This window comes from Ictalurus punctatus, chromosome 18, assembly GCF_001660625.3.
Source record: "Ictalurus punctatus breed USDA103 chromosome 18, Coco_2.0, whole genome shotgun sequence".
NCBI lineage: Eukaryota > Metazoa > Chordata > Actinopteri > Siluriformes > Ictaluridae > Ictalurus > Ictalurus punctatus.
Window position 1 is genome coordinate 2,872,888 of NC_030433.2, and position 12,507 is coordinate 2,885,394.

At 39.0% G+C, this 12,507-nt stretch overlaps 1 protein-coding gene across 1 annotated transcript; it reads right to left on the reverse strand.

Moving 5' to 3' along the window:
* Positions 1 to 10,003: 10,003 nt before the first annotated feature.
* On the reverse strand, positions 10,004 to 12,108 carry LOC128635337 (vitelline membrane outer layer protein 1). Its single transcript, XM_053687807.1, has 5 exons — positions 11,836 to 12,108; positions 11,334 to 11,458; positions 10,854 to 10,967; positions 10,408 to 10,589; positions 10,004 to 10,244 (listed from the first exon to the last, which is right to left on the reverse strand). The coding sequence occupies exons 1-4, from the start codon at positions 12,031 to 12,033 to the stop codon at positions 10,409 to 10,411; spliced, it is 618 nt and encodes a 205-aa protein (XP_053543782.1). The 5' UTR covers positions 12,034 to 12,108; the 3' UTR covers positions 10,004 to 10,244; position 10,408.
* Positions 12,109 to 12,507: the final 399 nt, after the last annotated feature.

Sequence of the window (12,507 nt, forward strand, 5' to 3'; positions counted from 1 at the left end):
GCACCTGTTTATATACACTCTGGCCAGCCGATAGGTGTAAAGTGTCATGTAATTATAGATCAGAATATTTGGGGTTATCCAAGGCGAATCCAGGACATGAATCATTAAACTTTTTTGATATCATTTTTAAAGCAAGGACAAATGTTTTCCATGGTTTCAACTTTAAATATTTATTTTCAACAACAACGCAATAATGTAAATAATAAATAATTAGTAAGAAAGGTTGGCACAGTGATCCAGCGGGTAGAGTTTGCCTCCTCAACCACACAAACACATTAAACAATGACAATGATTCTTAAGTTGCATGAATTTATTGTGTGAATTATATTTGTCAACGTTTTAAAATGGCTTTTATCTTACTATATAAACTGAGATTTATTATATACTAGTATGCCTATAATATAAAAATATATAATACATATAAAAAGATAATGACAATAATAATAATAATAATTATATATTATATATAACGTATAACAAATGTAAAATACCCTTGGGAAATATGAGCAAAGAAGGCTGTGAAAAATTGTCTTTATTGTTTAAACAGTTGATCATTTGTTCAAAAAATTCACAAAAATTCTCTGCTGTCATGTAGATCAAACAATTGCACAGATTTATAAAAATAAAAAAATCTTTGGTAAATATAGGTGTGCAACAATTATTGGCACCCCTATGAATTCATATGAGAAAAATATTTTTGAAGTATATTCCCATTGACATTTTACATTTTTTTAGTACACCTGGGTGACAGTAAAGACAATTTTTCATAGCCTTCTTTGCTCGTATTTGCCAAGAGTGCCAATATTAGTGGAGAGCATTGTATGTACATAATCATATATGAAATATTTACATCCATTATGTTGGATAGATATAATGTTTCTTTTCTTTTTCAATATTATTCAAGAATACTGTATATACATGATGTAATGCAAGAAATGTATCTTTTTCCTTTAATGAATTGTATCACTAATTGTACAGCATGATCATGAAAATGACTATCAGAGTGCTTATGTCCTTCATGACAAGTTATGTGATATTACTGAGATGTTGGAGACATTCCAGAACACACACACACACACACACACACACACACACACACACACACACACACACACACACACAAAAGACAAACAAAAGAGAACAAGGAAAAGCTCAATCGAAAGTAAATTTTTGTTTCGTTTCCTGTAGTAATGTAGCTAAACAGAGGAGTCAGATGACATTGTTAAGTGGTTTCACACACACACACACACACACACACACACACACACAAAAGTATGTGAAAAACATCTCAAAATCAATGAGATGTATTTCATAATAGTAGTTGGAAATACAGCCTTCATTTCCTGATGTTTGCATCTAGATGTGTTGTTTGATTTGTGTGGTTAGTAAGGTTTGAGCCCTGTGTTGTTTAACACATCTAGATGTAAATACAGCAAATGAAATTCTGATCTATTGTGTCATGTCCATCTTCTGATCTCAAACCCAAATGTCTTCAGTATATAGCAAAAACAGTGGAATTGGCCTTGCTGTTGCAATACTTTTGAGGGGGACTTTATGACATAAAATAAGAATTTCTTTTTTTGTGTGTATAGCATTACATAATGTTATGTAACAGTATTCATTCTAATGATTATAATTATGCTTCAAAAGTTGTCTTCTTGGTTCCTTTAATAGTATTATTCATATTATTATTATATAATATTATTATAAACATGGATTGTGCTTTATTAAGGTTGTAACACTCCCTGTAACAAAATTCCTCAACTTCACTCGAGTTCATGTTTATTAACATGTTTATTCTTCTTCTCTCAAGCTTCATATCTGAGCTCCTGTGCACCAAAGGGAAGTAAAAATCTCTCGCTGTTGTGACTTTGTTGTTGTTGCTGTTGCCTCCTGCAGGATCCCATTCCTGATGCACACCTCGAGTCTTAACCAGATGCCTTGTGAAAAAAAAAATCTATTTGTATATATATTTGTATCTTGTATACTGGCTCGTTCTGCTGCTTGTGTTCTTGTTCAACAAATTTAACAACATTGGAACAAATCGTAGTCATGAAAAATAACACAGTGGCTGCGAACGTACTGTGCATTTGAATAGTAAAGTATTTGAAATCATTTCTGACACGAAAGTGCTCCCTACATGGTCTAACATAAAACTAGCCTATTTACATAGTGCGTAGTAGTAAATTTGCATAGGACATAAATGTCAGTAGTAGACAATTAGTCATTGCAGAGAAATTGAAACAATTCAATTCTGTTTTATTTGTATAGTGTTTTTAACAATGGAAAATGTGCCAAAGCAGCTTTACAGAAATATATAAACTCAGGATATAGATTTTAAATGTATGAATTTATCTCTAATGAGCAAGCCAGAGGTGACTGTGGCAAGGAAAAACTTCTGAGAATATATTAATTACAGTGGTGCTTGAAAGTTTGTGAACCCTTTAAAATGTTCTATATATCTGAATAAAATTTTTACACAAGTCCTATATGGGAAATGATCCAATATTACATATCTGTGAGTGGCAAAAGTATGTGAACCTCAAGGATTAGCAGTTTAATTTGAAGGTGAAATTAGTGGCAGGTGATTTCAATCAATGGGTTGATGATCAGGTGTGAGTGAGCGTCCTGTTTTATTTAAAGAAGAGTGATCTAGCAGAGTCTGCAGTTTGCACTGGAGCCGGGGCCTGTAGCTGTAAACTGCATTGCGTTCAACCACAACGGGAATCTTCTGGTAACTGGAACTGCCGACGGCATCATACGCCTGTTCGGTAAGATCGTTATTCAATTATTATTATTATCATCACTGTCACAGAATCTGCAAATGTGGACACTAAAGTAGAATTTATAAAGTGTAATATTTTTCCTGGAATTCCTTATCCCAGTGTTCTGTGTTCTACCCGCTACTCTTATCATACAACTGGTAAAGCTTGTAGAATTACTTTCTCTTACCTTTCTCAGGAAGTGAAACCTTCTTGCCCCTGGGCTCGAGAAACCTTTGAAGTCCTTTTTCTTCTCTGAAGACTTATAATAACAAAAGGAGTCGTACTCTTGCAGTGAAATATACAAATCGTCCTTTATATGGACTTCGGTTTATTAAAGTAAACAAAAGGATTACAATTACCTTTAACTCAAAATATAAAGAAAAATAAAATAAAGAAAATCCTTAGGCCATGCAGGATCTGAATAGTGGTTTCCTTTTTCAAGAAATTAAAATGAAAAGACCTTCACCCGAGGAATGGCAAATTAATGCTGGCTTATTCCTAGTATTTATACCTTTTACCTAGTGTGGTTTCAGGCGCTAGGGTTTAAGCTTGATGCTCAAAATATCATGCAGTTTTTGTGCACCAGCTCGCTTTCTGAAGAGAAAAACTTAGAATATAGCAGTCTTTTCTCAGAAAAGCATACAGCGCTAGCTCGATTTCTTAAGAGAAAAACAAGAATGTTGCAGTCATTTCATAGAAAAGCGTAGAACGCTAGTTCGCTTTTTAAAGAGAAAAACAAGATGAGGTTTGATGCACTAGCTCAGTTTCTTAGAAATGAAATAGAATGTAGCAGCATTGTCAGCAGAAAACATAAAGGTCAACAGAGTGCTAACTTGCTTTCTTAGAGATAAAATAGAATGTAGCAGCCATTTCACAGAAAAGCGTATGGCGCTTTCTTAAGAGAAAAACAAGAATATAGTAGGTATTTCTCAGAAAACCATACCGCATAAAGTTCAACATATTGGTAAAGAATGCTAACTTGTTTTCTTAAGAGAAAAACAGGAAGCTGTGTAGTTTGAGAAACAGAATGCATGTTCACTCATGCTACACTAATATGCTTCAATGTCATACCTATGCGTGCTATCAATTTCTCCAATTCAGCCACCTGATTCAAGACACTCAGCACTCTATCACATTTTTCCATTAAACTATTACTTTCCAATATTAGTTCTTCAGTTCTCTTCACATCCAGCATGTCGAGTTGTAAAGCTCGCAGATCCCTTTGGAGAACGTCAGGATCCGCCTTCCTAGCAGAAGATTTTGCAGTCCATTTTTCTCCATATCGCTGGATACCTTGGGGCAGGCTTGTTCCCTTTTTTCTCCTTGGACCTCTTTTTCTCCTGACGTGATTGTATTTCCCCGGACTGTCAGGGTTGAGGTTCTTTACATAGTTTAATCATAAAACATATTTCAAGGCAATTATAATATATGAACTTAGCCTATTGTATCAGCTTGTATTTACATTAAGCAAGAAATAACGGCAGGGTTGAGACTCCAAATTCTGGAGATCTAGGTCTCCTAGAACAAAAGTCATATCTATATTTCCTATTAAACTTTTTAACATTATTAATTTATAGCCAATATGTAATTAGTATATGTTCAAGGTATGATAATTTATAATATGATAATTCTTTAACCCAGTATTATTATACATAGTATTACTATACAGTATTATTATACATCATAGTATGTCACGAACCTCGAATCGGCAGGTGTAGAGCGTCGTATCGGGAAATACAAGAAACGTTGTCGTAAGACAGGCAAAGGTCAAGCAATCGGACGAACAACACAAACGGGGTCAGGCAGAGAGCGTAGTCGTAACCGGAAACAAGGGTCGAGGATAATGATAAGACAAACTAACTAGAACGGCTTGGTAACGCAGAGAAATGAGTTGACTGAACGTATAGTTCGCATTGATTCTGAGTGAATGACATCCCTAAGTACTAGCGGTGAGAGTGTGCATGTGTGATTGGTGCCAGGTGTGTCTGATCAGAACTCCGTGGATGGTAAGCGCATGCGTGCATGAGAAGTGAGTGTTGCATCTTGGGAATTTGAGTTCTGATCTGACTGAGCTGTGACAGAACCCCACCCCCCAAAGGGCTCACTCCGGGAGCCGGGTTCTTTCTTGGCCTCCCCCGGGGTCGTCGACCAGGGAGATCAGGATACGTTGCGTGAAAGTCTTTAGTGAGCTGTGGATCTGGTATGTCCTGCTTGGGAACCCAGCATTGTTCCTCAGGTCCATAACCCTCCCACTCGACTAAATACTCCAGCTTGCCTCTCCTGTGTCTAGATGTTCTTGACATGGTAAGCCGGTTGTCCATCAATTTCCAGAGGGGTCGGAGGAGTTTCAGATGGTACTTCTGTGGCTAGTGGACCGTTGATAACAGGTTTGAGACATGATACGTGGAATGAGGGGGAGATGCGGCTGTGTCGTGGCAGTTCTAGATGGTAAGTGACTTCATTGACTCGCTTGAGGATTTTGAATGGTCCAGTGTATCTTGGCGTGAGTTTTTTACAGCTATGAGCTTGTCTTAAGTCCTTGGTGGACAACCACACACTATCGCCTGGTTGGTAATTAGGGTGTTCTTTGTGGTGGCGATCTGCTTTGCGCTTGTATGTGTCTGTGGTCTCCTTCAGGTGTCGGTGGGTGTCAGCCCACACACTCTCGCTACGTTCAAACCATTGGTCAACGGCAGGAGCTGCGGTGGGAGTCGCGTTCCACAGGAACAGTGGAGGGTGGTAACCTAGTACGCACTGGAAAGGAGTGAGATTGGTAGCCGAATGACGTAGTGAGTTCTGGGCGTACTCGGCCCATGGCGGAAACTTGCTCCAATCCTCTCGGTTATTGGCACAGAAAGTATGGAGGAATCGCCCTAGTTCCTGATTGATTCGTTCAACTTGTCCATTGGCTTGTGGGTGATATCCGGAGGTGAGATTCACTGTTACTCCCATCTTAGTCATGAAGCTGGACCACACTCTGGAAGTAAACTGCGGGCCCCTGTCACTGACAATCTCCTCCGGAATGCCAAAATATGTCAAAACACGCTGGAAGAGAAGTTCGGCTGTCACGAAGGCGGTGGGGAGAGCAGGTAATGGAATGAAATGTACGTACTTGGAAAACTGGTCCACTGTGACTAGAACTGTGGTATTTCCTTGGGATCTTGGCAAATCCATTACGAAGTCTACGGATATGTGTAACCATGGCCGTTCGGGTATGGGTAAGGGCTTGAGCCTCCCAGCTGGGAGGGTCCGAGGTACCTTATTCTGTGCGCAAGATGAACAGGATGCCACCACCTTGTGTATATCTCCCTCCATCTTGGACCACCAGTACTTCTCTTTTAGGAGATGGTGTGTGCGCTGTGCCCCTGGATGCCCTGTACCGAGCACTGTGTGCGCTCAGGTGATGAGTTCTTGGCGGTACTCTTCAGGTACAAATAGTTTGTTTGGGGGACACTTTACAGGTACTTGTGACTGGGGAATCTCCTCTAGTTCCTGGTCCAGATCCCACTCTAGCGCATTGATAATACATGAAGGATGGATGATATACTCCTCATGCTCGTTGACACGTTCTGTGTGGTCAAGACGAGACAGGGCATCAGCTTTTATGTTCTTGGACCCTGGTCTGTAGGATAATGTGAAGTGAAACCTAGTGAAGAACAGGGCCCATCGGGCCTGGCAGGGCGTGAGTCGCTTTGCAGTGCGAAGGTACTCCAGGTTCTTATGGTCTGTGAAGATGACACAGGGATGTGTATCCCCCTCTAACCAGTGTCTCCACTCCTCCAGCGCTAACTTAATTGCCAAGAGTTCACGATTTCCCACATCGTAGTTTCTCTCAGCGGGGGAAAGCTTTCGCGAGAAGAATGCCACCGGATGGAGCTTTGGCTTCTCTCCGAATCGCTGGGATAAAATGGCTCCTACCCCGGCCTCTGACACGTTCACCTCCAGTATAAACGGTTTGCATGGGTCCGGATGTTTGATGATGGGTGCAGTAGTGAAGGCCTTCTAGAGCTTGTCGAAGGCAGTTTGGGCGGTTGGATTCCATGATAGACGTTTGGGTTTCCCCTTTAGCAGGGACGTGAGGGGGTTGGCGATGGCACTGAAATTTCTAATAAACCTTCTGTAGAAGTTTGCAAACTCCAGAAACCTCTGTAGTTCCTTGATCGTCGTGGGTGTAGGCTAGTTTACTACTGCCTGGACCTTTTCTTGGTCCATGGAGATCCCCTCGGGGCTGATGACGTATCCCAAAAACGGAATGGTGGTTCTATGAAATTCGCATTTCTCAGCTTTAACATATAACTGATGACGGAGCAGTCATTGTAGAACTTGGCGGATGTGGTGAACATGTTCCTTCCGGGAGTTAGAATATATTAGAATGTCGTCTATGTAGGCGATCACATGGCGTCCCAGCATGTCCCGTAACACGCCGTTAATTAGACATTGGAAGACCGAGGGAGCGTTATAAACCCCACGCGGCATGACCTGATACTCATAGTGACCTGAAGTTGTGCTGAACCCCGTCTTCCATTCATCTCCTTCTTGAATCTGGACATACATGGTGTAAACTATGGGAGGCAGAGTAAACAAAGGCAGATAGTACAGAGGGGAAATAAAAGGCAATGTGAGGTAGCTGTTTAACAATGATATCATCATGTCATATGACATCACTATATTTTGGCTCCTGAAAATTTTATTTGGTGCCTAAATATCTTGGGTTTAGATTTTCTAATATTTTGGGTCTAGATTTTTTTTTTTCTTGCCAGGAGCCCTACTATGATGAAAACACTGTGTTCAGCATTGGAGAGGACAGCAAGGTAAGTCTGTGTGTGTTAAATCTACTAAAGGGTTTTATCAGCTAGCTTAAACATAGTTTAGGCATTCTTTGTTACTGAAAGGAAATTCACTTATATCATGTACTCTCATATTATGAACTGTATTAAGACACCTTGGATACGGGGAATACTGGGTTATATTTTCTGTTTGTGTGTCTTTGTGCTATCAAATACCTATGATGTATGTATTCATTTAATTACCTCTTTGAATAAGCTGATTAACTGCCATCTTTTATTATAGCTGACACATGCATTTTCTATGTCTTGAGGGGACTTATTTTCGTAGTGTGCTGTGTGTTTTGTCTAAATCTGTCTGCACCTGCATAAGTAGAAACCCACCTACTACGCAATGCTGTTATCAATGTGTATAAAAACTCCTGCTCTAGATGAAATAAACGGGAAGTCTCTGTGAATAGCATGTGTCACTGTGTGTTCATTTAGACTCCTCCAGGCACGCCTGAACTCTCTGTGGTAAATCACATTTTCTAGCTCATAGCAGCACAAAACTAATAGTTACTTGGAAATCTAACAATTTGGTGTCAGAAGTGGGATTACTGCGGACCAGGGTAAGTGTTTTTCTTTCTTCTCTGATGCGGTGTATTCCCGAACCGTTGCGGTACAATTTATAATTATAATTGAGAATTGAGTGATTGTCTGTAGTTAATAATCTGTACTCTGGTCTATGATCCTCTGTAATGTCATGCCTGCCTAATAATTGTATTTATAAGCTGTAGCATATTACGTAGAATTTGCGAGACTGTCTGTGTGGTTTGTCTAAGAGTGTTGGATTAGTATTGTTTAGTATTATTGTGTTATTTTGCGTGTTGTTTTCCAAGTATGGGAGGGTCTCCATCCAGCCCAGCTCTCCCATCTCCTGGAATGACACTGGGTAGAAGACTCGGTAGAAGCCGTGTTATTATATATACGGTTCCATATTTAGATTGTTTATATGGCTGGTCAGAGGCATGCTTGCCGCAGCTCCAAATCATTTTACTCTGTGGTTCCTATGAGCCGCGTGTATTTGCTCAGATCAAACGAATGATTTATGACAGGGAAGGTGATCTGGATTGGGATTATGAATATATGTCAAAATGTTATATGGAATGGCTTCGCCTACTCCCCTCATGGAATAAACATTATAATTTAAAGGACAAACTACCTAAAGTGTTCCATGTGAATGATAAGACACCTCACGCACCACCACGTAAAACTAAAGTTCCGCCTTTGTATGTCACGACTACGAGGAAAAAACCCACATTTTTTTCTGTACCTCATAAATCTCGTGCTAAACCGCCCACACACCCAACGCGGGCGCTGTCCTGTCGTGCTCATCTCCAATTGACCGGTCCTGACTATCGTTTAGGTACATCATGTCATTATTGTAAGAAACCTGTCCACTGGGCTCGTGACTGTCATGCTAAAAAACGAGACCGGCAGCAAGGGAGTGGTCAAGATGGCCGTGGTAGTGGTTTTATGGTAAGAGGTGGCCTGCAGTATTTTCCTGCACAATCTGTCCCATATTATCAGCCTGGTCAATATCAGCCCGCTCCTCATATGTATGGCCAACCTCCTTAGCAGATTCGCCTCACACCTCTAGGTTGATGTTCGATTCCTGCCATGGCCCTGTGTGCTGAGTTTGCATATTCTCTCCATGCTTCGGGGGTTTCCTCCCCCAGTCCAAAGTCGTGCATTGTAGGCTGACTGGCATGTCCAAAAGTGTCCATAGTGTATGAATGTGTGTCATACCCCACCCTGTGCCCCATGCTGCCTGGGATAGGCTCCAGGTTCCCGGCAACTCAGTAAGGATAAGTTGTACAGAAAATGCCTGTATTTCGCCTGTAGCAAAATTACAGCATTACACTTATTTTGTTTTTAGGGAAGAACCTTTCCAAATTCATCTGTAAAAGGACTTTCTGAATAAACTCATAGTAGTATTTGAGCTCTTTTGGTGCTGAGCACCAAAAACACTCTCTAACAGCAGATGCATTTGAAAATGCATGATTTTATGTGGCTTGAGGCAGCTGTGATGTGCTCTGCATTTGACATGTGTTTAACATTAACATTTAATGTAGTTAGGTTTGAATACGTCGCCAAACTGAGCTTGAGACCAGTGATTAACTGTGCTCGACATTTTAAATGGTGGAAATGGTTAACCATAAAGCTGTCAAAAACTTGGGAATAAAGAAGAAATGCAAAAAGGTTTAATAACTAACAGTTCAATGTGTTAATAAATGGATTTTGTAATTCAGTGATTTACATCGATTACTGTTTACAGGGTAGTTGATCTACGTTTTTATATAATTGCAGGAAAAATGATATTTAAAAGAATCTAAATCTAATCTTAACATTTGTGAGCATTAAGCTCTAGTTTAACAATAATTATTTCAAATAAAGACAAAAGAAAAACTGTTAAGCTGATGAACATGTTTTATTGCATTAAGTAATTCAAAACTGATTTTCCATTCAAAAGTACAGTATAGGAAAGGATATTAAACGAGACAAAATCATCAGCGAGTATATTTTTGTGATTTACTGAAAGATTCATATTCTATTTAGAGAATTGATTTCATGAGAAATATAGAGATCATTAGTTTGATTATATATGGAGCTGCTATTCTTCATGTTCATGTAATCGTCCTGTCAGTTCATGCTGTGAGACAGAAAACAAATATCACAATGAGCTGCATGTATCAGTCATCCTCTTTATATATTATAAGTATACATGTAAGTACAATATATCCTTTTTCTGCAACCATCTGAATAACAACACTAATGTTTTTCCTTTTATGATCCAGACTTGGTAAAACATGTACCTTAGCTGCAGCAATAGAAGCGGACATCGTTGAGAGATGTATCATCCCATATGCCCTGACGTGGCTCCACTTTCGTTTGGAGCCCACAAATCCCAGTTCCACCACAAACTGAGCTCCAGGTACCCCAGCTACCCCAGCTCATTCCACTGCCTTCCAACACATTGCCTCTGGTGCACGTGAACCTGGAATTTTTGGTTATAAATACATGCCTTGTTATCATTTTTTTAGTCACTTTTCTTTATCAAACACACTTAGGTTAGGAACAAGACATGACCAAATTTGTCACAATGTTTATGCAGTAAGTCATCAATTTATTTAATTAAAAACATGATCAGATTATAGTTACAGATAAAATGATTTGTGAATACCAGCTTCATGAAATCTTCGATTTTTATTACTTTTTGAGCCAATATCAGATGTGTGGATTATTGTGAGTTACTAATTACCTTATGTTGTTAGCAGCGGTGTCATCAAACACTCCCTGATTACTCTCCACTCGTAGCTGGAAAGATTTGAGTACTCCACTGGGGCACCAGATGTTCTGTGTCCAGGTTCCCCAACTGTAAAAACAACAGTTACTGCTATTAATACTACTACTAATACTACTAATGCTATTACTACGACCACCACTACTACTTCAAATACTCCTCCTCCTCATCATCCTCCTCTACTATAACTATAATACAACTGCTCCTGGTTCAGTGATCTATGTGATAGATAATATGGATCATATGTTCAGTGATCCAGTCGTATGGACTTTGGTCTTCTATTCTTTTTGAATTATCACATTGAATCGCATTGTATCTTCTGTAGGTCCTGTAACTATATCTATATAATATTCAGTACATATTGTCATATATACCTTATGTCTTATCTATATGCAGTATTTCATACATGGGAAAGAACATACACAATGTGTTTTTTACCTTCCTTCATCAGTCCTGATGGTTGTGTAGGGCCCGACATAACCAGTAAGCCCGATCGGTTTAGAGCACTGAAGGGCAATTCCATTTAGGGCTGTGTCATCTCCAGACCACTGATTTGTCTCAACCTAAAAAAAAACAAGCCAACAAACAAAAAAAACTACTTTACCAATTAAAATGATTTGTTGATGAGATTGAATTCATTTGCAGGATCATTTAAACTGAGAATTTTACTCAAATTAAACACATCAGTTATGGTTAATGTTAATGTTACAGTCTGTGCTCCACTGAAATTTCTTTTAATACATGGTTTAATACATTGTTGACTGCGACTTCGCCATTTAATACACTTATACAAATATGTACCAAAAAAATTGTAGTTATACCACAAAGTCTGAAGTTGTATATTAGATAGTATATTAAGTTTCTTATCAATACTTATAAATTCTCATTTCAAAAATTGCTAATTAGTAGTTAGTCATCCCTGAAAAAGCGATGCACTCACCTTGAGGCTAAAGCCCGTAGCGTATGTGCCTGAAGGACACTTCACTGCAGTTCCCCATGTTCCCCATCTCTGTCCATTCAACACAGAAATCGTACTGGGATACGGGGAGGCAATTTTGCTTTGTGTGTCGTTGACACTTGCACACTCCCCGAAGGAAAGCATGAGCAGAGGCAAAACAACAGTAAGCACAAAATACATCGTCAGATAGAGCTGAAATAAATTCAAATTACGATCGGGTTATCAGAATGAATCTCCCTGAAGAAAGTGCCTGGTGAGAGCAGGTGCGCTTGTTTATATACAATCTGGCCAGCCAATCGGTGTAAAGTGTCATGTAGTTATAGATCAGAATATTTGGCATTAATCCAAGTCAAATCCAGGACATGAATCATTAAACTGGTTTGATATCATTTTTAAAGCAAGGACAAATGTTTTCCATGGTTTCAACTTTAAATATTTATTTTCAACAACAACGCAATAATGTAAATAAAAAATAATTAGTAACAAAGGTTGGCACAGTGATCCAGCGGGTAGAGTTTGCCTCCTCAAACACACGAACACATTAAACAATGACAATGATTCTTAAGTTGCATGAATTTGTTGTGGGAATTATATTTGTCAACATTTTAAAATTGCTTTTATCTTACTATATAAACTGAGATTTATTCTATACTA

Excerpts from the sequence above, each read along its gene's own strand:
- LOC128635337 (XM_053687807.1), bottom strand. The coding sequence starts at position 12,033 with ATGTATTTTGTGCTTACTGTTGTTTTGCCTCTGCTCATGCTTTCCTTC. Across the intron at positions 11,459-11,835 it reads CTACGGGCTTTAGCCTCAAG|GTTGAGACAAATCAGTGGTC; the intron begins GTGAGTGCATCG and ends GTTTTTTTTTAG. Across the intron at positions 10,968-11,333 it reads ATCAGGACTGATGAAGGAAG|TTGGGGAACCTGGACACAGA; the intron begins GTAAAAAACACA and ends TTGTTTTTACAG.